The following is a 26,954-nucleotide window of genomic DNA, read 5'->3' as shown; positions in this document are numbered from 1 at the left end:
ATGAGTGGAGCCAGGTCATCAGAGAGCAGCAGCAGTAAGAAGGAGGAGGCTTGTAGTAGTAGCCACACAGCAGAACAAACGTTGTTTTCTTCTAGTTCCGAGGAGGAAAAAGTCGCAGTTATAAAGACCACGGAGCCCCGAAAAAGCGTTCCGTTCCTTCCCGAGACACAATGAAGAGGCGGATAGAATCGGATTTAGTGTTTATATTCCTGTTGTTGTTATGTGCGTTGTTCAGTGTGTGTTCGGCGTTCTATCTTCCGGGTTTAGCCCCGGTGAGCTTCTGTACAGTGAAACCTGAAGGAGGTGATGACTGCCAGGTAAACAAGGAACCGAGGGGGGGGGGGGGGGATACCTTTTCTTAGTACTTTACTTGTGAATTTATGTGTGGGCAGAATTAACATATTCATGTTTTGTGTTTTATTTTTGGCATTCTTTATCAGCCTTTAGTGTTAGCTTGACGTTAACGTTTCCCTTTAGGCCCCGATCCGACTGGATCGGAGAATTATATTAGCTGGTCTACTTCTTGTCCAACAACTTGGGCATCAGATAACATGCAACAGTATCGGCACAATGCTCAGGGCGCTAATGTTACGTCAGTCGGTGTAGAATAGAGATCTAATACAGCAAACAGCTGGAATCTAATGGCGTTTTGAGTTGATTCTGGCTCTTTTTTTGATTAGACAGGTCCTAAGCTGGGTCATATGTCTTGAACGTGGATTTCCATTCAAAACAAAGCTGTGATTATGATTATGTGGGTATCACGGAAAGGGAAGTAAACAATACACTTTCACGTTCCATATGAAGATGCATTTTGTATGGTATCCATAGCAGTAAGCATCATCCTGTCCCCCGGTTAAATGGGTGACTGAACACGGAAGTAGAGTGCTTAAGACCTGCCAATACTTTTATATCTAGGGCTAGGTCACTAAAATGATGTGTATGAATGGATCTGCAACATGGGTTATGGTCCTGGCTAGACCAGATAGAGCTCACTAATACATATAACAAAATGGTTATTTGTACCATACAATAACCAATAGGCTATTGCATGATACAAATAACGTAAATGGAAACTCATTTGATTTCCCCCCCCCCCTTTACAGACTTCAATCCAGCTGTTTGTAAATCGCTTGGACTCGGTGGAATCAGTCCTGCCTTACGAGTATGACGTGTAAGTAACAGAAGCTGATCTAATCTGATAGTTTTTTTTACGTGTATGAATGCCAGCATGTCAGCAGCCCATAACACTTGAGTTCTTGTATATTTTTAAAGGTTTGACTTTTGCAAAGATGACAAAGAGAAGAGACCGTCAGAGAACCTCGGGCAGGTGCTATTTGGCGAAAGAATCGAGACTTCACCATACAAGGTGAGAATCATGCTGGAATATGTTACTAATTTTGTCTGTAGTGTTTATTTTTTATTTCTTAGGTTTCCAGTTGTTGTTACTGTCTTTTGAATGTTTTTGACTGTCTCTTGTGTATTCAATATTCCTTCCATATTTTTCAGTTCAACTTCAATGAACCAGTGACATGCAAGGAGGTGTGCACAAAATCGTACAAGAAGGGTAACCAGGAGGATGCGACCAAGCTTGAATTTCTCAAGAGAGGAATGCAGTTGAATTACCAGCACCACTGGCAAGTTTCTGTTATTTACTTTGGGTGTGGGATGTGTGCGTGGGTGTCCTGGCATGGAATATTTATTCAAATGGCATTGTCATTTTCTGAAGCCGGTCATACTAGTATCACCGTCACAAGTGCTATTTATAATTCAGGCATTTAGCTTTTTTTCCTAACCTTTTTTCAGTATTTCAAAGGATTACAAAAAATACAAAATAATTTTCAGTCAATCAAACATTTTTCAAAAGAACTTTGAAAGAAATCCAACGTAAAATCAAATAAATTCCATAAAAAATAAGACGTAGAGAAAATAGCAGATCTGCAAGCTCACAAGTGTTATGGGCTGCTGACATGCAGGCATTCATTCAAGTGAGCTTGTAGATAAGCTATGTTCACTAGTTTGGATCCCAGGGAGACATCAAGTTCAACAAGGTAATTCGCAAGAAAAGAATTCAGACCAGCCTGACGGCTTCAATTTCAGGATTGTTGACAACATGCCGGTGACATGGTGCTATGACGTGGAGGACGGTCAGAAGTACTGCAATCCCGGGTTCCCCATTGGCTGTCTTGTCACTACAGATGGCCGTGCTAAAGATGCCTGCGTCATCAACGTGAGTCCAATTTCCTCTGTCACTCATAAACTCGCATTCGGCTCTTCACCTTTTGGGAAACTGGATTTCAGACCAACCTGTGGTTTAATTAATTTAACATGATGGTAATTGGCCCTGGTGTCCTTATTATGGACATATCATTATAGGCAAAAATGTAAAAATAAATAAAAAATCAACCATAAATATATTATATATGTATGTAAACATTTTCAAAACATTTCAAATCTTATAATACAATTGGCATGCACGGTTTGTTCCAAAAAAAAATGTGCATGTTAGGTTTCGCTTTCGGTTTGCATGCTGCAGTTAGGTTTCGCTTTCGGTTTGTGCGTTGGCAAACCATGTGTGAGAAACAAGCACCGGTGTTGCAATGAACATCTACACGCTCCACTGTCTCTGTCTCCGATGTGCAGGCCAGGCTACTAGACGGGAGGGCCGCGTAGCGGCCTGACCTTCTAGTAGAGCTGCAATTGCAGATCCACCAGGTCATAGCTATGAGCTTGTGGTTCCGCTATTTTCAATAAAGTAAAATAGGGCGTGAAATTAAGTGTACCGTAGTTTACATACCAATGGAGTCTGCATTACCAGTGTAGTGGAGATTTAATTAACCTGTATATGTTGTGTTTTTCAGTCTGAGTTCAATAAGAAGAACACATTCTACGTCTTCAACCACATAGACATCAAGATCACATACCACAGTGGAGCAACTGAGGGATGGACAGGGGCTCGGCTTGTAGCCGCCACTCTGGAGCCAAAGAGGTTAGTAATATTGATCATGATGGTCCTATATCATGTCGTTGCTCTCGGGCAGAAACGTCCATGTTTCAACATTTTATGGTTTTCCACAAATGAATGTCCTAGTTCGACTGTGTTGCACAGAAGTAGCGGAAATAGCCTTGCAATGCGTCGTTGATCTGCTGCTATACTCGCTCGTTCTATTAGAATTTATGAAGTGTCTGTGGGTTTTGTACATATTGAACCAATGAAAAGTTTTAACAAGACCTTGTGACTAAATCATACCTACACTGGATCCATTGGAACATTGGTTCGTTTTTTCCATTTCCTGAAAAGTAATGTTTTTTTGGGACATACAAGGTTTCCACCCGACAGCGATGATGTTATAATCATGTGCTACCATACAGTGAGAGCGCTTTAGAGCTTTTCTGCTTTATCGTGTTGCTTTTGGACGGACAGCACTCAACAACTTCTTCTTAAGTGTTCCATGCATTCTGTGTTAACAGCATCCAACATAAGGATCCGAAAAGCCTCACATGTGATGGAGGCCCTCCCACAGAGCTCCCTGGGGAATTTGACAGTGATGTGCAGATAACGTACACGTACTCTGTCTCCTTTGAGGTAGGCCTCCAACGAAGATGGAAATAACATGTCTTACTAGACCAGCAATTCTCAACATGTGGTCCGGGGCCCACTGGTAGGCCGAGAGGACATTGCAAATGGGCCCCCAAATAATTTGCAAAAAAACTAAGACTTTAATGATAAAATAACAGGAATATTTAAAACATAATGTTAAAAAATGTCGTGATTTTTTTCTTCTTTAAAACCTTGTAAAAATGACTTTTTATTGTGAAGATACATTTGTACTTAAACTATACTTTGTTAGTTCCATTGATCCAAGCCGGAACACAATCGATTGATAGATCATTAACTCTTTGACTGCCAAGGACGAGTAAACTCGTCATTTGGCACTTGGTCCACAGTGCCAAAGACGAGTTTGGAGTTTTCAGTGGATTTCCACCAGATGGCGTTGTTGCTACCCTATGAATGATTTCACTGCCAGATGACGACAGACCCTGAATTGACGTCATTGAAAAGAATAAAAGATTGTTTACTTCCTGTTTATTTCCTGTGTTAAAATGCCTATATCTCAGTTCCTCTTGCTTTACGGCAAAAACAAGGCACATTCAACTGGCCACAACTATGCAATGGATTACTACGAGCGGATATGTTTTTCCTGACATATAGGAACAATGTAGTCTCGGCTCAATTACATATTTTATTGCAGTATTTGACATCCTCTCTTTTACAGGAAAACAATGCCATCAAGTGGGCCTCTCGGTGGGATTACATCTTGGTCTCCATGCCACACACCAACATCCAGTGGTTTAGGTATGTGTTAATGAGGGTTTATAAAAGGACTGTATATGGGGGACTGGTTCTATGGGTTTCTGCTTCATTCGCCCCCGGGGCGTCGATCAGGACACAATTGACAAGGAGATTTGATGGTAGGTTTATGACCGCTTTACTGTTGTTGTAGGCACAGGTGATACAGGCATGGGATAGATAATGAAGGATGGTACAGGCACTGAGTGCGACTTATTGAATATGGTTCTGCAATAAACACACAGATAACAATAATGAATACAAAACCCACACATAGGCCTCCAATATATCACAGTCATATCATATATGATACTATCCTAAAATAGTATATAGTATGCATTTACAGACGGTGCACAGTTGTGAGATATGCATAATACCACTGATCTACAGTAGTGAATTGACTACACCATACACCTCTAACAATACACCTTTCATGAGCTGCTAACATCAAACAGCCAATTATGGTGATAATCACCGCAGCCCTGGACTGCGCTAAAGTGGCTTGGCTAAAGGGGCTTGATTGGGCCAACCGCAGCTGCGGGACGTTGCGCTAATGACTGCGCTCGTCAGATTCACACAACCAAACATTTCCCAGACCTGAAGCGCTGCAAAGCGCCTAAACATATAAACGTGCACCCAGACCCAAATACACTCTCTTGCATTACATGTTAATATAAACGTAAAGGAAGGTTTAAGCACACAATGTGGGGCATCATAAGAAAGAATGATACAATCAATAGCTGTCACTCAAACCAGTACAGGAGCCCAAATAAACGTACAAAACCATCAGTCACTCAGATAATCATGGTAGATGACAACTGCAGACATTATAGAACTAAATAATGAACTTACTATAATCAATGACGCATATAGGCACTGCAGTGCTGTACAAATGTAGTATGTTTGCAGTGAGGTGAACGTGGATTTCACCTCTCTGCTACACGCTGCTGAATGAATGAAAACGCCCCAGAATGCATCGCGCACTTAAGGTGGGCAGGTGCATATTACTCTTAAGGTGGAACCAAAGAGATAAATGATAGTCAACTTATAATACTGCTTGGAGCCTTTCTAACAGCCGCCCCCGAATGTACCGGGTACATTCGCTCCACAGAAAGGCGATAGTCTCTAATGTACTACGAGGGGGTGGCGGTGACGGTAGCGCTGTCCTCCTGTTCGCCGGTCAGGACAGCTGGCAGGGGGACCAGCCTGGCTACTGGTCTGGTGTAGTTGCGATATCTGAGCCTCTCCTCTGCTGAGTGGACTTGGGCATCAGTGCTGGGGTGGAACTTGGTGACATGGCCGATGGGCCACAGAGTCTGTGGAAGCTGAGGGTCCATCAGCATCACGACAGAGCCCTCTGTGAGGTCGGCTGGTGTAGAGTGCCACTTCTGGCGAGTCTGCCGGCTGGGCAGATAGTTACAGAGGAAACTGTACCAGAAGCTATCTGGCGGAACTTGGGGGTGCCTCCAGCGACGTCGGTTCAGTAGCTCGGTCTCTGGATACAAGATCTGGGGTACGGATCCATCCGGCCGCCCCGTCAACAAGACATTGGGTGTCACGGGATCGAGGTCGGTGGGGCAGGACGAGACGTACCTCAGCGGCTTAGAATGGTGCAGATGACTGTCGAAGTCTTGAGTGATGAGTCGGCCAGGATCCCACACAATTGGATGGTCGAGATCTTCGGCACGACAGAGTCTGCCGCAGACACGAATGAGCCTCTCCTCTTCATCCACCTCAGGTGACAAGGTGAGCAGTCTGCTACTGGATGGGACAGGCTTGCCTGCTTTCAGGAGCCGCAGCTCATCTGGGGAGCTCTCACGCTGGGCTTCCTTGAGTATGAGGACCTCTGCATTGCGGTAATCTTCAGCAGTACAGCTGCTGCTCTGATCTGCCGCCCCATGCAGCATCTGCGCTGTAGCTTCTAACAGCTCGTTACAGGTGTCATACTGCTTTGCCTCTGTGTCTAGTGAGCTGGGTGTGGTCGAGGTGACACCACAGAAGGTTGACTTCCGCAGCTCAGAGGCGTCGTTGTCGTGTTTGACATTGGGCTCGACAGTCCACCTATCTACGGGTTGAAGGAGGAACGGAGGCCCTTGGCTCCAACTGTTGGGCTTCACAAGGTCTTGCAGGGTCTTGTCCCTTGTGATATCGTCAGTGGGGTTCCTTCCTGACTCTACAGATCGCCAGGCATGTGGGCTGGTTAGTTGCTGTATTTCTGCCACTCTGGTGGCGAGGAAGATGTTGAAGCGGCAGGACTCTGACTGCAGCCACATCAGCACCGCTGTGGAGTCTGTCCACAGGACAGTCTGATCGAACTTCGACGTGAGCTCATTCTCTGTGAGCTTAGCCAGTTGGGCTCCAGTGACAGTTCTACACAGCTCGAATCTGGGTGGGGAGAGGAGTCGCTTGGGTGCAACTCTGGACTGGGGCAGGGGGAAGGGCAGAAGGACTTGGCCTCGACTGTCCTCATGATTTAGCTTGGTGACGGAGCCTGCATCCTCCAGCTTCTGGATCTCTGTGCTGTAGGCTTTGGCACGCTCTGGATCTTCAGCCAGTTGTTGTTCTGTGGTCCACAGATTCGGCATGATGGCTTCTTTGGGGGCATGAAGGAGAGGCATGTCTCCCTTGTGCGGAAGGGGCGTGTCGTAACGCAGGACCCCTGCTACCTCCATGTGGAGGGTCTTCTCTTCCAGCAGGGCTACCGCTGCGTGGTCTTGACTTTGTGCAAACTCACGTGGGTCCCGGTGGCTTAAGTTGGATACGGTCGGGCGTGGGCCCCTGTAGGTCTGTTCTGCTGTGGCTGCTGTGTCACGGCGCAGTGGAACAGAAATCTGCTGGCCCCGTCCCTGCATCCATGAGGCTTGTGTCATGGAGACTGGAAGGTGCTCAGGCTGTTGGAGTTTATAGGTTGCTGCATAGGACAGGGCTCTTGGAGGTAGAGATTGTGCATACACCGGCTGGTGGTGGTTTAGAGGCTGCTGAGGGGCATAAGCGGCTGCGTAGGGCGTAGCTTTGATGGGTAGAGGCTGGGCCGCAGGCTGGTAATGGTACGGGGGCTGCTGCGGCGTCGACACTGCCATGTAGTGTGTAGGCCTCAGGGGTGGAGGCTGCACGGCAGGCTGAAAGTGGTGTAGAGGCTGCTGAGGTGGATAACCTGCTGTGTAGGTCGAAGCTCTGTGTAGTGGAGGCTGTGAGGTAGGATCCTCCTGATGGCGCCGAGGCGCGGTGAAGGAGGAAGCCATGTGGGGAGGATAGGGCTCTCTGCTTAGCTGCCGGGGTTGGCGGTGCAGTGGTTGACTGCCGCCCTTTGCCGGTGACTGTTTGCAGCAGCTGGCTGACATGGCTGGGCTCTTCATCAGCTGTAGTTCCACCATCAGCTGATCTACTCTGTCCTCGATCGGTTGAGCTGACGGCTCTTCGAGGTCCGCTATGTCTGGCCATGGCGGGGGGTCTGACCAGTCCTCTTCGTCCTCCATGCGGACAGGATGGGGGTCACAGTGGCTGACGGAGTGTGGCGTAGCATGCTGAGGGCTGACTACTGTGTTGGTTAGCCTCCTCATCTCAGCTTGAACTTCATGAGTGAGTCTAGCCACATCACCGTGCATGACCTGCTGCGTCTGCTGTAGCATGATGTGCTCTTCCTGTACGTTCCTGATGTCATCTCTCAAGGTGCGTTGCTGGGGTGCATGATGGAGTGAAGGTGGTTCTCTAATTTCCTCCCTAGGCTCACTCTCTGGATACCGTAGGTGGGCTAGCTGGGTTTCCGGACTGTACCTCTGCCGCTCCCGGTAGTACAGGTCCGCCTCTTGTAGGACAGCATCCCGCCCGTGGTGATCGATGTAGGGAGTGGGGGTGGAGTAGAGGGGGGTCATCTTGGCCGCTCCCTCCTCGTGAGATGGCCACTCTTGCCCATGCCTGTTTCGCTGCCTGTGCCACATTAAGTAGATAACTTGGTAGTTATTGGAGTGGCTTGGTGGGCATGTCTGACGCCATGCTTGGTGGTCTTCAAACTCCATATTGTCCAGGGGTAAATGAAACGTCCGGCTCGAGGGACCAAATGTTAATGAGGGTTTATAAAAGGACTGTATATGGGGGACTGGTTCTATGGGTTTCTGCTTCATTCGCCCCCGGGGCGTCGATCAGGACACAATTGACAAGGAGATTTGATGGTAGGTTTATGACCGCTTTACTGTTGTTGTAGGCACAGGTGATACAGGCATGGGATAGATAATGAAGGATGGTACAGGCACTGAGTGCGACTTATTGAATATGGTTCTGCAATAAACACACAGATAACAATAATGAATACAAAACCCACACATAGGCCTCCAATATATCACAGTCATATCATATATGATACTATCCTAAAATAGTATATAGTATGCATTTACAGACGGTGCACAGTTGTGAGATATGCATAATACCACTGATCTACAGTAGTGAATTGACTACACCATACACCTCTAACAATACACCTTTCATGAGCTGCTAACATCAAACAGCCAATTATGGTGATAATCACCGCAGCCCTGGACTGCGCTAAAGTGGCTTGGCTAAAGGGGCTTGATTGGGCCAACCGCAGCTGCGGGACGTTGCGCTAATGACTGCGCTCGTCAGATTCACACAACCAAACATTTCCCAGACCTGAAGCGCTGCAAAGCGCCTAAACATATAAACGTGCACCCAGACCCAAATACACTCTCTTGCATTACATGTTAATATAAACGTAAAGGAAGGTTTAAGCACACAATGTGGGGCATCATAAGAAAGAATGATACAATCAATAGCTGTCACTCAAACCAGTACAGGAGCCCAAATAAACGTACAAAACCATCAGTCACTCAGATAATCATGGTAGATGACAACTGCAGACATTATAGAACTAAATAATGAACTTACTATAATCAATGACGCATATAGGCACTGCAGTGCTGTACAAATGTAGTATGTTTGCAGTGAGGTGAACGTGGATTTCACCTCTCTGCTACACGCTGCTGAATGAATGAAAACGCCCCAGAATGCATCGCGCACTTAAGGTGGGCAGGTGCATATTACTCTTAAGGTGGAACCAAAGAGATAAATGATAGTCAACTTATAATACTGCTTGGAGCCTTTCTAACAGTATGAGTCGTTCTTTATTCCCATTCCGTTAACCACTTAAACCCTAGCCTGGGCAGCATTCCTTTTCGGGTATATGATCCGGTCGGGAGCGGAAGTAGCCCTACGTCACCGGGCCCGTCATCCATGTCATCAGCGACCGGATCGCGACAAACCGGAAAGACGTCTCACCCCAAAATAGGTCCGTCCTAATAAAATCCTTGATGCGGCGTAGTTTAGCTTATTTTTTAAATATAAATGTGAGTGTACTTTCCGGAGACTATTTAGCGTCTGTATTATCCATATTATACCATGGGGAAATTCTATTCCATTTAAATAGGGATTGGGGAACCAAAACAAAGCGGCACCGCAAAACCGGATCGCGACAATCCGGAAAGAGGATTCTTATTTCATTTTTTTTTCAGTAGGCGTGGCCTAGACCGGATCATATGGGTCTTTAGTAACGCATACCAGGCTTTCGTCCGAGGTGGAAAGACTGGTGACGCGAGGTTACTTAAACCCTATGTACTCAGTTGACCCGGACACGGCAACACTGCTGCTGAGCTGAACTGGCTGACTTTTGAAACGTTTGTTTCAGAGAGAGAGAGAAATACAGAGAAATTGAGAATTATTTAATGTCAATCATTAGCGTCCTGTCTCGGTCTCGCGCATATATCACGGGAGCTTTGGAATAAAAACAAATATATATGTACGATATATTTAGCCCTATTTAAAGAGAGAAACTCGTGCAATGTGAAATGCTTAACGATATGTTCACTCGCCGACCATTTCAAATATCGTACAGTGTGTAGAGGTCTTAAGGAAATTCTGGATGGTTGTTGAGCCCTTTTGGGTCCTTATTCTCATTGGCTAATGGTATGGTTTGTTTTGGTTTGTTTGTATTTCAGCATCATGAACTCCCTGGTGATTGTCCTCTTCTTGTCTGGCATGGTGGCCATGATCATGCTAAGGACCCTGCATAAGGACATTGCCAGATATAATCAAATGGACCAGGTAATGGCAGATTACCCCATTACATTAGTAAAGATGTGTTGAAGGTGCTCTTATAAAGAGTTAGCCTACTTTGAAATGAAAAAATATGTGCAACTGAAATCTGATTTTTCTTTTTAAATCTGTGAATATCTAAGGGAAGAATGGCAATGCAATGGAAAAAAGGATACTCAGTTACCCTATGTTGCAAGTAGGTGGCAACATAGGCAGTTTAGATAGCCATTTCTATGCAGAATAGTGAGAATACTTGTAAACCTTTGCTAACACTTCACAGGGAGACATTATAAAACTTCCATCACCACCAGGAAAAACCTCTGTGCCCTACGTATGTACTGTAATCTTGTTGAAAGACATTTTGTTCACAACCCGTTGTGGTGTTTTGGTCGACTTATGTGTGGATGATTTCTGGATGGATGGCACATGGTAAAATATGGTGTGGGTCACCTTGCTTTCCTCATTTGCTGGACAGTAAAAAAATCAAAAAAAAAATCATCATGACCAGCGGTAATTGTTATTCACACCATATTTTGCAGCCTTCGGCAAAGCAGTGTTCTGACTTGCACCGCTATGCCAGTGTGTGTCAGATTGTATTCGTTTCACTTGTAAATAAGCACTGCTTGGTGATTGGCTGACCACTGTAATCACTGTCTGGTGATTGGCTGACCTATTTCTTAGTTATGTCGTTTAACCCAGTGTGATCTAATATGAGAGTGACGACACTAGTGTTGACTCCCAATGTAAGAATGGAATGCGGAATTGCTCGTTCTATGTCAATGAGATTGTTCCAATGTTTGGAACTATAGCCCAAATCGGCCCGCTTTGCTCCGAGATCAAAGCGTGTCATAACTCTCTATGGGCAGGGGTGCACATAACTGGTGCGCAAGTGCGCATGCGTCGTCAAAATGCATGCTGCGCGGCATATCAAGCGAAGGGAGGCGCTCTCGCGTACCAACAGCTGGGACCGCTGGCACAGGAATTTACTTCCTGAAGCCACTCTCACACATTCACGGTGAAGCCCGCGTCCGCCCCATACGCGCCCCATACACACCCATGGGGCGGAGGGGGAGGGGACGCATGCTACACGTGTCGTGAATGTGTGAGTGTGGCCTTCGAATCCTGACACAGTCAGTCGCACACAGCAAGCTGCTGGCTGCGTTACAGGCACTCGTCACCGATGATGAACGCACCGTGATGTGGTGCAAAATATGCCGTGAACATCCCAATCTGGCGGATAAAAGCAGCGCCTTTTATACAGGGACAAACAATTTCAGTCACCCAGCTTTTGATAAGCATGAGAAAAGCAAAGAGCACATCAACATAGTGCAAACAATTGATAACAGGAGCAGGCAAGTTATCCATGTATCCCTCTTTTATCCATCCTGCGAGACGTGTCGCGGCAAAATGTATTTATTTATTTGGTGCGCACCAAGTAACATATCCAGGTGCTCCCCTGAGAACTAGACCAAAAAAGTTATGTGCACCCCTGTCTATGGGTCTGGTTTAACCCTAGCATCCCTATATTCACCCTATTCTGCGGGAAACATTCGCTAAAAAATAGCCGATCTACAAGCTCACAATGCACCGCCGCAACGAGCTGTGAGCTTGTACATCTGCTATCTTCAGTGAAGAGAGTTGGAGTAGTGGTAAGAAGAAAAAGAAGCTGCCCTGGGGGACCCCGGCCAACTCGGTATTAATTTACTAAGTCCAGAGGGTTTAAGTGATTAAATGTCAAGAGCTTCCCTGATTTTGTCTCGTCTCCCCCCCTCCCAACAATAGGAGGATGCTCAGGAGGAGTCTGGGTGGAAACAGGTGCATGGAGATGTGTTCCGCCCTCCGAGGAAGGGCATGTTGCTGTCTGTGTTCCTGGGACAAGGCACCCAAATCTTCATCATGACTTTCATCACCCTCTGTAAGGACTCTTTTACAGTTGGTTCTGTTTGATAACTGCACAGTAGCATGCTTATGAAGTGGCGTCTTCTGTACACGCCCTGCACCCAAATACAGAGCGAAAGGCGGTTGGTTTGAGTAAAGATTGCTCTACAATGCAAAATCAGGTTACGAAGTGCTTCACAATCAAGGAAGAAAACGTATTGGTCAGCTAACAAAGTAAAATAAACAAAAAATGAATAATTGTAAGGTTTTAGCTACAACAATGCAACAGATGAACGAAGAAACTTATAGAGAGTTTAAAGAAGAACTCCAGGCTGCATTCTGGCTCATATAATATGTTAAGCAGTCAGAAATATAACTCTGGTAATATTGGCCTGACATCCTAAAACTACCATGTGCTGCAGATATTTCATAGGGATAAGGCTAATAATGTTGAACATCTGAAAGTAATTTCCAGGGGTGGTATATAAAAGAGAAAAATCATATCACTGAGGGTGTGTTCATGGATCCACTCTGATGCTGTGGTGTGGGATCGGATCACTCTCCTCCGAGTGTGGCAGAGTGCAGAATTAATTTGAACTTTGCCAGAGTGTCAAGATGGCCAACAGAAATAAGTTACTAGTTACTTTGGCCAATGTTGCATTTTCTAAAAACAGTGTATATGAATTATATACTTGCTTGATAACACTGTCTAGGTAGCCAAACAAGCCACAATCCAGCACCCTGTAGCTAATACATGAATGCACCCTAAGTAATAGCGATGTTGTACCTCAGCGATGGCACTAATGACACATTAATGTCCTGCATTGCAGTCCTGGCCTGTCTGGGCTTCCTATCCCCAGCCAACAGGGGAGCTCTAATGACTTGTGCTGTGGTCCTCTGGGTTCTGCTGGGAACCCCCGCTGGCTATGTGTCTGCACGCCTATACAAAAGTGAGTACTACTGACTGACAGAACATAGCTGCCTGCAACCTGACTCTCAACTTGGTGTTCTGAGCCATTGTAATTCTCTGAGCCACTTTCTCTCCTCAGCATTTGGAGGTGAAAAATGGAAGACCAACGTCCTGTTGACTGCACTCTTGTGTCCTGGGTAGGTTAGCTGTCCATACTTGATTAGATAACATTAAAGGGAAAGTCCACCTGTACGCAGAATTTAGGTTGTGCGATTCCAACGATATGAACTAGGGATGTCCGATATTATCGGCCTCCCGATATTATCGGCCGATATTAGCATAAAAATTGATATCGGAAAAATATCGGTATCGGTTTTTGAATTTTTTTTTTTTTTTTTTTTTGGCTTTATAAATAAGTTACAGGAGTTCTTACTGTATATGGTGTGTGTGATATGAAATTTGAGCTTACCCTAATCACAATAATCCCCGCATATATCGGTATCGGTTGATATCGGTATCGGTAATTAAGAGTTGGACAATATCGGTATATCGGTTATCGGTAAAAAAGCCAATATCGGACAACCCTAATATGAACTTGTCTCCTCCGCTGGAATTCAGAGCATCAAACTCGACTTAATTACCCCTTCCTCACTGACATGAAATTCCTGTAAATTACTGGTATGTTTAATTCTGGCATGCTACGGGAACAGGCGCCGATTTTGAATGCCGATATATTTTGTATCGCCAATCTCACATCTGCCTACCGTTGCAGATTACCTGCATTGCATTCACACAACTAGCGTGTGAATGAAAAGCATCTGTCTACCGTTACATGACAATGCTTACATAAGAGATGTTAGTTCTATGAAACGAATACTTTATAAAAACGATGTTGGTGTTAGAGATTTACTTGAGCATGAGATGTAGTGCACATTATGATACTTAACCACTAAGGAGGCCAGTGTGGGCAATCTGGGCATGACCCGTGGAGAGCCTATGCTGGCTATTTATGTTAATCTTTTACCCAGAAATGTACTGGTACTCCAGTGGAAAAGGCACTTATGATGTCATCATCAGGTGACAAATCCTGGGGCTGCTTCATACACAGTGAATAATGGAACAAGTCCTAAGACAGAACCAATGGTCATTTTATATTGTGTGTATATACTGTCGGTGAATTTTCTGATTCAGAGTTGTAAGGCCTACATTCAAATAAAACTCATTTGGATGCAATATCTCTAACAAAATATTCTATGAGCCCACAAATTGGTCACTAATTCAATGGAACAACTCCAAACGGCAACGTCAGTGGTGACATAAATTCAGGTCTTAATGCTCTGATTTCCAGCATAGGTAGACAGTAATTTGTAGATGTTGACATAACTGTCCAAGATCAATGCAATAGCACAATGTGCATTTAGTTTTAGGGTGGATTTACCCCTTTTTAAGTCATCACAGATGGATACTACACCCATCAGTTACTTGCCCGGAGTACTGGACTTTTCTTTTCCCTCTCTGATTACGCCCCTTCTCTCCCATGTCTCCTTTTTCTCCCCCAAAGTATTGTTTTTGCTGACTTCTTCCTGATGAACCTGATCCTCTGGGTGGAGGGCTCCTCAGCAGCCATCCCCTTTGGCACTCTTGTGGCCATTTTGGCCCTATGGTTTGGAATCTCTGTGCCCCTCACCTTCATCGGTGCCTACTTTGGATTCAAGAAACCAGTAAGTTTGGCCTCCAAGCATGTAGAGCAGAGTCTTGTTCGAACACACTAGACATAATGACCAGTTTGGTCAAGTTTGAACAAATATATCATTGAATTATGCTACTCAAATTCATCACCCTCTTCCTGGAGCTAGCTAGATAAATCGACCTTTACTTTTTTCAGGATATCGGTATTGGCAGTTATGCAGCCGATAAGTTGTACTGTAGCTGAACATTTTCATTTTAAATGTTTGAATAGGGCTTAAGTGGTTAAATAAAATAAAGTTCAGTTCATGTGTTTATTTTGTTATCAAAAGGTCTTTTTTTTATTGAGATTAGAAAATGTTGCGCTTTTTGTCAAAATATCCTGAAATCTGGAATCAGTCGGACTACCTCTATCCCACTATCTTCTGTTGTGTTACTGAGTAGTACATCTCTCTTTCTTGGGTCCTTTCACAGGCCATAGAGCAGCCAGTGCGAACCAACCAGATCCCCCGTCAGATTCCCGAGCAGTCATTCTTCACCAAGCCCGTCCCTGGCATCGTCATGGGCGGCATTCTGCCCTTTGGCTGCATCTTCATTCAACTCTTCTTCATTCTCAACAGCATCTGGTAAGTTCACAGCGACACTCATGCCGGATAAGGAGTCCCAGAGATCAGTCCCGCCCCACAGGTTGTGACTAATCAGTCTGTTTTGATTTTCTGATCTTCTGATCTGTAGAAGAATGTTTCAAAACTTTCAGAATTTTTATTTATTTATTTATTTGACACTTCTGAAAGAACATTTCTGTAGAAAATGTTAAACAGGATATTTACCGAAACCAACAATGTTCAGGAAACACTGCAGTATTTAGCAGCTTATCTGTGGAGGTCTTGTGTTTGGTTCACAGGTCACACCAGATGTACTACATGTTTGGCTTTCTGTTCCTGGTCTTCATCATTCTGCTCATCACCTGCTCCGAGGCCACCATCCTGCTCTGCTACTTCCACCTATGTGCAGAGGTTAGCACATTGTTGTAGTCACACATTCTCCTATATTCAATTCATAACAGCCATCTAAGCACGGAAGAGTACTTGTGCATGTGTTAACACATTCCCTGCCAGAGGTCTTTTTTTTTTTTACTTCCCCCACTGCCAATGTTAAAAACAAAAAACACAGGAGCCGAGATACAGGATTTTAAAGTAATAAGTTAACCAAGGAGTGAATGGAGCTAGAAATCTTTGGATGGCTTTATCTCTGGTTCTGTGTGGATAAATTGAAAATGTATTCAATTATTTCATTCACGGTTATACTCGTGACTGGCAGATAACGGGGTATTTTTCCAATCACGGTTATACTCGTGATTGGTAGGTAATGTGTTAATGATTGATGTCGAGATGGGTATTTATATAATTTACATTTTGACTCCAAAAGGCTTTCATTACTAAGAGTTATAGCCATAAATGGCGAGATATCTTGCTTGGTTGCGCCGTTGATTCTCATCAGTTTATTTTTTAAATGAAACCAACATTTCAACAGTGAAACAGTCTTTCTCAGGGTTAACTAGTCTCGCCAAATGTGCTAGTTACAAGTCTTGCCAAATGTGCTAGTTACATCATGATATAGTAAATACACAACCCAAACCTCTACCAAAGTTTCATTGCGCTTTAAATGTGGTGTAAGTGATATTGTAGCTTGTAGATTTGTAATGTTTGAAAACCTTCGCCAATAATAATGACAATGTCATTATGACATGCCCAAAATGAGGACACCAGATTGAAAGTGTGTTTGTGGGTTTTATAAATATTTAACCAATGAAAAATATTGACAAGAGCTTGTGACTAAATAACTATTAGATCCATTTCCTGTAAAGTTACTATTTTGGACATACAAGCCCCCCCCCCCCCGACAGCAACGATATAATACTGTAAATAAATATAATATATTTCAGACCATATCTATGAGCATGAGTTCTGCTACATCTTAACCTGCTTGCAAGGAATTGGTATGTTGCAGGATTAGGATCAAAAGATACCAGCCACACTGAGAGAACTGTAAAATCGGTGAAGTCAGAGCCTATACCTCAATTAATCGATTGTGGTTTTACTGATAAAAGTCGCTCTCACTCAGTACTGTACAAGTGTAGGCTGGAATTCCTTGATCTCATGTCTAAGAAGTCTGATGCTGAGGTGCGTTGTGTTTTGTACCATATCCAGGACTACCACTGGTGGTGGCGCTCTTTCCTGACCAGTGGCTTCACGGCGGTCTACCTGTTCATCTACGCTGTCCATTACTTCTTCTCCAAGCTGCAGATCATAGGAGCAGCCAGCACCTTTCTCTATTTTGGCTATACCATGATCATGGTCCTCATCTTCTTCCTTTTCACAGGTGAGTCCATGAAGGAGATGATGCCCAAGCCATGAGCACTAATTGGGATCCTGTATACATTTAAATGAGTCCTTTCTAATTGTCAGAAGATAATGTTGTACAGTATAGTCTGCCATCAGGTCTGTCGTTACTTATTTGTATGGCATGGCTCAGCAGGGGTCTAGCCGTCTAGAACAGGTTGCCTGTCTGTGTGTCCTGAGCTAATCTCGTACATTCTTCTTACGTTTCATACCTTTTGAAATATCTAACTAAAATTTATAATGAAGTCAGTGGGGCTTTACGGGCTGAAATCTTAACCCATTAAGACCTGGAACTGTGTAATTTTTAGATTTGAGCTAAAAAGCTTTATTTTACACTTTGGCTATTCAAAAATAGCAGATATACAAGCTCATAGCGCGGCACCGAGTGCTGCGCTATGAGCTTGTAGATCTGCTATTTTTGAAAAATCGTGAAAATGTGTGCAAATCTTTGAATATATATATTTTTAAAGCGAACATTTTTAACTCAAATCTTTGCTTCTGGGGGTCCCTGGAACAAAATATTTTGAGATGGGGGTCCACGGCCAAATACATATCATTTTGGGGGTCCTTGGCATGAAAAAGTTTGAGAACCACTGATATAGAAACATAAGTTTTTCAGAAAACTGTTGGGATTTAGGAGACATGTAGAATCGGCTTCAGGTCTTAAACACGAATACACGTCATAGACAACTCTGACGACTCGCATCATACTGTAGCTGGCCACGTGAACTCCGAGATCCACATGGGAGCCACGGTGTTCCACATGTTTTGATTTTTTTAATGACAAGTAGAAAACGATAGCTGATTCATTGTCGATTGGGAGTGAATCGACAATGAATGGGAGTGGTTTTTACACTCGGAGGTAGATCAACACTGGATGTAGGAAGGTGTGTGAATGCTGCTAAGTTAATGTGAGTCGCGTGCAGGATCCCTGTCCTGTTCCTGTGACATTAGATACCAGGATGTAGTCTGCATTATTGTTTGCTCCCTTCGCTGAGAGTCAAGCACCTGTCACCTTTATTGCTTTGAAGGTGTGATGCTCATAATAAATGAGCACAGTGTCAAATGAGGTTGGAAGAGTTCACTTACCACTTGAACCATCAGTCTTTTGAGGAAGTTTGAGGAAACTCTTCAGACAAGATCCTTGTGGCGTCCAATGTCTGCCCAGGGTCTGCTATAAATCCTGACAGATTTCTAATTAGGAGGTCTGTGCGGCAGTAATTTTTTGTGGCTTTACACTGAGAAATGCTTGTCATAGGACCAGTGCCAGACGTATTAACTGCATTTGTTAGCTTGTTTCCTCCAAAGATAATTTTACATAATCTGCTCTATGCTAAATGCTTAATTTGTGACCCAAAAAGAACCCTGACCTACAACACATTACTATGTGAGAGAGTGTCAGACTGAGTCTTTTCAAAGTCTTCTGGTGTATGATAGGCGTTAGTCACTGTTCTTATTGAAACACTTAACAAGTTGAGCAGTTTTTGTGAGCCAAGCTCCAGTCATCCATGCCCCCAATAACCCTCTTTCATAGTCATTTAGATTTGCTCTTGCCATCTTGATCCAAAATGTAGGTCAACTGGGCCTGCTCAACATTTATCTATGATTTGAATTGCTTAATTGCAGACAGTACACCTGTCCTGTATGGATGCAGATGCATTTGTTATTTTTCTTTACTCAGTTATTCAGGTTTTTCCTTTCATTTGATGAGCTGATGCTATCAAATACTTTGTTTTGTCTTCTTTTGATGAAAAGACGCAGAATAACCTTGTTACCATGGATGATAATAAGCCTATTAAATAGCCAGTATCCCTGGGCCCTTGCTATGGCTGTTATGGCAACTTGCCAGTGCTGGCACTTGAAATTTCACTGTGGAACTGTGGGTGCATGTATCCAGCACAACAATGCTATCAAAAGGCTTGGGCTACACGGTGTGCCCCCTCCTCTCCTTTCTCTATGATATAACAGAAAGAGATGGACACAGGTTGACATGGTAACAGCACTCCTTGGTCCTTTCCAGCATCACTTGCTTGCACTCCCACACAGATGAAGCTCAGACTGTGCAAAGAGATGGTGGCCTCTAGCTTGACGGCAGTAGGCGTTGATGTTTATCAGCAGCATTTGATGGGTTTGTAGGTTTGACACACAGCAGTGAAATCGGTACTGCTGGCGCTAACTTAAAAAGGTTGGCCTAATGAAACGCATCACAAGAACACTGGCTTTTATTGCATTTTATTTTGTCATTTTATTTACATTCCTCAAACAGGGTTCTCCAAATAAAGGGGAAATATTTTTTGCCAGTTAGTAATGGCTGTCATTATTAAGAAATTGCACGTTTTCAGCTGAAATTTGCTGGCACAAAATTGGGAGTGTCATCTATGATGTCCATGTCTGAATACAATAATAAAACAGTGCACTGAGTCGCCTTTAGTTGAGTGTGCCAAATTACTGCCCTCAAACAAGAGGCCAGCAGATTGCATAGAACTTGGTAGGACGTCGATAAGCTCCAAGCTTTTGCCGTCGCCCAGAAATTAAGCACTGAGCACCATCATTTCACATGGTCATCACACGGTGACATCCTCACAAATGTTACACTGTCATTGGGCCAGATAAAGTTAGCCAGTAGGCAAATCTTGTCACCACAGCATTACCAAGACACTATCTTAAGACTGGGGCATAAGCAGCAATTGGAAACTATGTCAGAAGATCATCTCCAACGAAGAAATAAATCCAAGGGTTCAAGGAACAGATTTTCCATTTCTCTTTGATCTAAATCTACAATCTGCCCCATTTTCAATTTTTATGAAAAGCTTTCCTTTTTACCTCCAAACTTTGATGGGAACTTAATTCTGGAGTGAGCTGTGTTGGCTCCCATTGAGAAGTCAGATAGGGCTTTCACATCCAGATGAATTCATCCCCTCCCAGTATTCTTACCAATTAAAATGTTATCTGGCTGCTCTCTAGAGAGGAGCTCGGGAAAATGTGTTATCTCCAGATCCCCCAGCCTGACAAATTGAAGCCCTGGTACTTTGGCAGACTTGTGGCTTCACTCCCTGTCTCCTGCCAACCTTCTGAAAGGGAATTTACCAGCCTTTTAGCAGATGGAAATTGGTGACACTGTGATGGTGATCCGGCTGCAGTCAGATAATGTCACTGGGTTATTTTTGGTATTTATGCCAATGAAGTATGTTAAACCCCTCCCCACAACCATGATCCCCACCCACTCATGATTATTAAAAAAATATATATTCATGTATTTCTGGTCCCCACCTCCCAGAGCTACATGAGACCAGCTCAGCCTTCTTTTTAACCACATGAAACAATGTCCTTATTCTGGGCATGTCTTAATAGGTGAACATTCGCCCAAAATAGCCGATCTACAAGCTCACAACGCGTTGTGAGGTTGTCTACAAGCTCACAGCGCGTTGTGAGGTTGTCTACAAGCTCACAACGCGTTGTGAGGTTGTAGATCGCCTATTTTGGGCTAACAGATTTGGTGTGTTGAGGGAAAAAAAGGAGAGGGCCAAGTACAGATTCCTGAGGGACCCTGGTCAACAAGATATACAGGGTTTAAGTGGTTTAACTACACGTGTGCAGTAAAACAACCAGCTGCTCATAAGCTACTGGTCTCTTACTTTTGATATGATCTTAATTTTCGATGTGGATGCTTGTCATGTCATTCTTACTGCTTTACAATAGAGCTGTACAGATTTTAGTTTTAAAACACAATCTTGAGTTTATAGTTAACATTTATTTCCCCCACCAGATTTCCAATGTATTTGCCAAATCAGTCCCGCTAAATGTCTATCTTGTCCTTTCCTCAGGTACCATTGGTTTCTTTGCCTGCTTCTGGTTTGTAAATAAAATCTACAGTGTAGTCAAGGTGGACTGAAGTACAGGAGAGACTCTCCCAGTGCCAGCTTCTTCTTTGCACTGGTTCTGGAAGGAAGCGATGTGAGTGGACTCTGACTAAAACATCATTTATCTCAGAAAAGACCCGAAGAGCCCGTCCTCTTGTGCTCGAAACCTACATTGCCGTCATTTTTTTCAATAATTTTCTGTTCACTTTTGATGATTAATTCACTTTTTGAGTGGCGCCTTGATCATCAGGGTGTGTTCCAAAGATCTGGCTGTCATAGTGCACAACTTGTTTTAGTCGGTTTAACAGGAAAAAGTTTAAATACTTTTATTTTGCTTTTTCTAATGAGAAAATGTTCTTTATTTTGCTTTTCTATTCCCGTAAATCTGTTATATTTGTGATTTTGTTTTTTGGTTCACAACCTCTGCTGTAACGATTATATATATGTAAATATATATTGATACTTAACGTAAAGAATGTCACCATTATGAAACTGTCCTTAAAAATGGTTTATGGTTGTGGGCGGTAAAGACAGGGGTTATAGATTCTTAACTATCAACAGCCTCTGTTATAGTTATCTCACAATGTACAGAATCTCTGTGACCATATTGCTATTATCTCATACCAGGTCCATGTTCTCTATTAAATGGCTATATTTTGATTTACATAGAAAGCCAAGACTTAATCTTGGTCATGAAGCACATCTGTATCATAGAGGATTAGGCTACTACTACCATATTGTACATGTAAGTTGATCTCTCAGTGACACACCCTGCTTGAAGAGATTCATGTTCACTTCATGCGTTTGTAGATGAAGTACATACAGTTGCACCAGTTAATGTTATTAAAGTGATTTACAGACTGTAACTACAAAAAACACTGCTGCTTTTTTGCTTCTAGCAGTGTGGAGTCATCACCCAAGGTGATAAGATTTTTACTTGTAATAAATACATTTAATCAATTGGAAATTATTTATTTCTTTTCTTTGTTAGCTGCCAGACTGAAATTGTTAACCTATTAAATGCCGTTGACTGTCACAGGTCTTCAGTAATATGCAAAGCATCGACTGTACAATACCCAACAATATGCCGTTGATATGCAGTCGGTCTAGATTAGGTTACACTATTGCAAGAAATGGGCTTCATCCTTCTACTTTTACTTTTTAATATGGATTTTAAACTGGTGGCATCATCATTCAATATGAATTAGAAAAAGGGTTGAGTAAAGCACATTCACCTTTTTATTAATGAATTGTATACAGACAACTTTGGATGTTTGACAATGGAAAAATTATTCCAAATCACAATATAATTAACAAAAATATGCCATTTGTACGCACTTATAAAACCTTGTTTTCTTTAACTATATTACATCATTTTGTGTTCTTTAAGGAAAAGAAAAAGAACTTAGTGGCTTCTGAAATGTTACATGATTTTCTATTACACTTTTGATTGTCAACTATGCTATGTTTCCCTAGTGGTGAGTTAACGAGCTCAAATCATTCCACACACAAATATTTAACACTGGTCTTCAGTTATCAGTTTCTTGTAGTTTCTTAGGCACCATCTATAAGAGCCACTGTTGGTAATAACGATTAAAGGTTGGGTTTTCCTGGTGGCTCATTCTGTTAAATCCCAAACCGGGAAAGCATCTGTGTTATTTTCGATTTTAGCTATATATCATCTCTGCCGGATGGAAACCTCATATGCCCAAAAGTGTTACTTTTCAGGATTTAAATTCAAAAGTAGCAAAACTCTTGATGCCTCTGTGTGACGCTGTAGTGTGATCAGGTCGGGCATTCATTTACAAAAAACACCAAGTTAAAATTTGGAGATAAGAGATTTCTGCCCGACAGCAACGATATACAGCAACATGGGTTTTTCAGAAAAGTGTTAGGATCTAGAAGGCATTTGTAGAAACTGCCTCAGGTCTTAATGGGTTAATGTTTTGCTATGGCATCTCTCTCTGCCCAACCTCCTGTGTTGATGCACAAAACTCAACACTTGAAAAGCTACAGGTCTCCCCCTACTGTCTGGAAAAAGACACTTGAGATCCCATAGCAGCTATTAATTTACCCTGTTAATGTGTTACATTTACCTTTCTATTTGCACTGAGGCACTATAAGCACCAACAGTGTACACAGAATGTATAGTCATTCACAGCAAACATACAATAGTAACAGTATCTACTTCATGGCTTTAAGCAAACTGTATCCATAAAAATATGAGGTATCTTCAGAGTTATGTTTACATGTGTTCAGTGGGTTATCATGGCATAGATATTTTAGATATTAGAGATGCTATGGCATGCACCCTATGTATGAGTAAATTACTATTGCCATCTGTTCAAAGCAAATATGGGTTGTCATCACTTGTTCCCTATGCATTTGTACTGCCAGGTACAAAGTAATACATCTAGAGTACTTCCACACAAAAAAGGTGTCATTGCTAAGGTAGAAAATACTTGTAGGATCACAATGAAGCACAATGACACAGCACATTAAGATAAGAAGCAAATTCTGCATGTAGTTACTGTACATTTGTTAGGAAAGTGAACCAAATTAATACTCAGCATGTATTAATCTGACATGGCCAGACTAATATCAGGGCCATTTTATTTTTTTTGCTCTGACAGATTCGTCTGGTTTCCAGGCTAAGGGCAGAGTGCTTTTCTAGGTAAGACACTTAACAACACAAAACATGACTTCATTAAATCAAAACATTTGTAAAAAATAAAAAAAAGGGAAAGAAATCATGTTGATTTTGTCATGGAAAAACTAGATAACTGCATTTGTCAACAAAAATGGATAATATTGAATCAAAGCAGCTCATTCATTCATTCAAAAGGTGCTTTGAAACGGAGCGGAGACATCAGTGACAGAGACACAGACAAGAGACACATTTGCTCAAAATGTTTCAAGACTAGGGTGTGGGTGTGGGCATAACTCATTTGTACACAAGACAAGACCCTGAGCTCTTTATTTGCAGAGGCTGGTTGCTTTCACTGACACATGGACAGTGAATCCTGTGCCCTCCAACTGTTTCAGTGTGAATAGTGAATGATAAGGAACAGGGTCCAAAATGTGTTGGAGATAGCTGCACGGATAGCGCACATCACCAATTTAGCAGAAACTGGCCAAACGCTGCTAGACCAAATTTTAAACATGAATCACTATGATGACATCAAACAATTTCTACCTCAAGCCTATGTATAGTATTGCACTCAGAGACTTAGATTAGATTAGATTATAAAATGTATATTTATAATAGAACACCTCTCAGACTCAGGCGTGCGTCGTGCGAGTAAAAATAAAAATAAACGTAATACCTTGTCTTGGACCTTATTTTGGTCCCTTGTTCATTGAACCTTGAACTCTGATTCAGATGCTCATTCTGAAACATACTGAAACTGTCATATACTGTATAGAAACATACATTTTAACATACTGAAAATGATATACTGTATGGAACATACATTCTAACATACTGAAAACTATATAATGTATGGAACACACATTCCTAACATACTGAAACAGTCTTATACTGTATAGAAACATACATTCTAACATACTGAAAATAATATACTGTATGGAACATACATTCTAACATACTGAAACTGTCATACTGTATGGAACATCCATGTTTGACTATTTCAACATGAATGTCAAAGATTGATGTGCTGATTTGTATAGAAAATATATGACAACTGAGAAGTTTTAAAGCCATTAATAAATAGCATGGTTGTCTTATAGATCTGACCAAGCGAAAGTATTGTTTGTAAAGGATTTTATAAAGGCAAGTCTTGTAAATCCATATTGTCAAAATGGATGAACCATCAAGTATACATATCCTACGATAAGCTATGTTAGCTGTTTGACTTGTTATTACATTTTTCCCCCCAACCTTTAATGGTTCATGAACACTACGTTGATAACTGAGTGGCCAATACCACCTCTCCTAAAAGCAAAGTTAAAACATAGAACCCTGTTTTCAAAAGGCATATTAGCTTAGTTGTGACCTTGGTGGATAACGAAACTCTTCAACTGAGTGGAGAACATGACCAGACTGCGAGGCATTGTCTGTGCTTCACTTGCTGTGGACTATGAGCTCCCTCTCTGAGCTCAGGCTGGTGGAGGTGGTCTCTTTACGACTGTCCCTGGACCGCCTGTCTAAAGTGGGAGAGGAGGAGGTGGTGCCCTCCTCCCAGGTGCGTAATGGGAAGACACGTGCGGCTAGGCTGGGCAGGTTGGGGTGCATTCCGCTGGCACGCCCATCTGTGGCCGTGAGGCAGCTGTCTACAGCAGAGCTCTGCCTCGGGCGACCATGCTTGCAGAAGGGCCCACACAACAAGGCCAAGAACTCCTTCCTCACGCTGCGGTGCATGTAGCCATAGATGTAGGGGTGTAGGCAGCACTGCAGGAAGAACAGTATGAGGGCGAGGGAGGATAACCAGGTTGGCACAGCGGCACTGGAGCACATAGACACAGTGTTTAATATGCTGTATGGTCCCATGCTCAGAATATATGAGGCCATGATGACAAACACCACGCGTGCTGCCTTGCAGTGGTAGTGGAATCGTCGGTGCCTTACTCTGACTGGGTAACCCCCCGCCGAGAAGGCGCCCTCGGGTGGAGCAGCCTGTTGGAGCTGCTGGGGGGTGCTGGGACAGGGTGTCTGGGAGTCCGACCGGTCGGGCTGCGAGTGGGAGTGCGTCTGTATGGGGTGCACCAGGGCGTTCTGCCTCCGAGCAGCCCTGAACACCATCCAGTAACAACCGACCATGACGAGCACGGGCAGCCAGAAGGAAAAGGCGGACACCACGGTGGAATAGGACAGACTGGACGACCACACCACCGAGCACACGTTGTGGTGACGGTCAAAGTCAATGGCGCCCCAACCGTAGAGAGGTGGGGTGCTCTGGAGGAGGCTGACAACCCAGGTGCAGATGATGAGGTTGGTGCCCAGGTGAGGAGTCATGCGGGTGGGATAGGACAGTGGGTGAATGATGGCCAGGTAGCGATCCACGGAGACCACGATTATGGTGTTGACCCCCGCGAAGGCAAAAAGGTGCATGAGCACCACCAGGGCCTGGCAGAGGCGGGCATCCAAAGGCCAAATGCTCGGCACCGTGGCAGCGATGGTGAAGGGCATGACTAGGACGGTTTGCAGGAGGTCTGCCAGGAGGAGGTTGAGAACAAAGCGGTTGGCCACGTGAAGGAGCTGGGGCTTCCTCTGGAACACCAGGAGGACCACCACATTCCCAAACAGAGACATGCACACAATCAGAGAGATCAGCGCCATCTTCACCACGCTGTTGGTGAATGCGGACCATACTGGCCTGCCGACGGAGCCCGGGTCCCAGGGCACATCACTGAAGTTTGTGCTCACACCGGGTGCCTGGGAGCTGGGCATGGTTTGGCCTACACGTTGCAGGTGAGGACATGTGTGGCTGCAGCTCCAGAAAAGCCTTCACCAAATGTCTCATACAGTCTTCTCTTAATGACGTGTCAGTCTACCGTCATCTTGAACAAGAAAAGGGAAAAAACGTGTGGATTCAGATTTAAGTTATTTCCATTTTATGTAGCCTATATGGCAGGTCTGACAGCTCATGTAGATGGCTAAGAATGAATTCACTGAAGGCCTAGTGGATTCATCTGAAAAAACAACAACATAGCTGTATAGCTAAAGAAAATAATATCAAGATTCAGTAAATATTCTAATCATTGTGCACATTGAAGCACATACCATTCAAAGTGTGCAAATGGACACC

General features: G+C 43.5%; 2 protein-coding genes across 3 annotated transcripts; one reads left to right on the top strand and one right to left on the bottom strand.

Annotated features, from left to right (window-relative positions):
* Positions 1–24: 24 nt before the first annotated feature.
* On the top strand, positions 25–22,153 carry tm9sf5 (transmembrane 9 superfamily protein member 5). Of its 2 annotated transcripts, XM_084041954.1 has the most exons (18): positions 25–317; positions 1,104–1,171; positions 1,273–1,366; positions 1,507–1,634; positions 2,098–2,227; positions 2,859–2,986; positions 3,469–3,583; positions 4,275–4,354; positions 10,354–10,459; positions 10,731–10,781; positions 12,233–12,365; positions 13,159–13,278; positions 13,378–13,435; positions 14,800–14,959; positions 15,399–15,550; positions 15,829–15,940; positions 17,135–17,306; positions 21,151–22,153. In XM_084041954.1, the coding sequence occupies exons 1-18, from the start codon at positions 171–173 to the stop codon at positions 21,216–21,218; spliced, it is 2,022 nt and encodes a 673-aa protein (XP_083898080.1). In that variant the 5' UTR covers positions 25–170; the 3' UTR covers positions 21,219–22,153. The 2 variants fall into 2 exon arrangements, with proteins under 2 accessions (XP_083898080.1, XP_083898081.1); XM_084041955.1 differs by lacking the exon at positions 10,731–10,781.
* A 3,117-nt stretch (positions 22,154–25,270) lies between these two features.
* Positions 25,271–26,596, bottom strand: gpr101 (G protein-coupled receptor 101; the record flags this gene model as incomplete). The annotated part of the gene is made up of 1 exon (XM_084041154.1): positions 25,271–26,596. One exon carries the CDS (start codon positions 26,594–26,596, stop codon positions 25,271–25,273), a length of 1,326 nt encoding a protein of 441 aa, XP_083897280.1.
* Positions 26,597–26,954: the final 358 nt, after the last annotated feature.

This window comes from Gymnoscopelus microlampas (genome assembly GCF_963454915.1).
Source record: "Gymnoscopelus microlampas genome assembly, chromosome: 18".
Taxonomy (NCBI): domain Eukaryota; kingdom Metazoa; phylum Chordata; class Actinopteri; order Myctophiformes; family Myctophidae; genus Gymnoscopelus; species Gymnoscopelus microlampas.
Note: the sequence above shows the minus strand (reverse complement) of the source record. Positions and strands in the feature narration are given on the sequence as shown.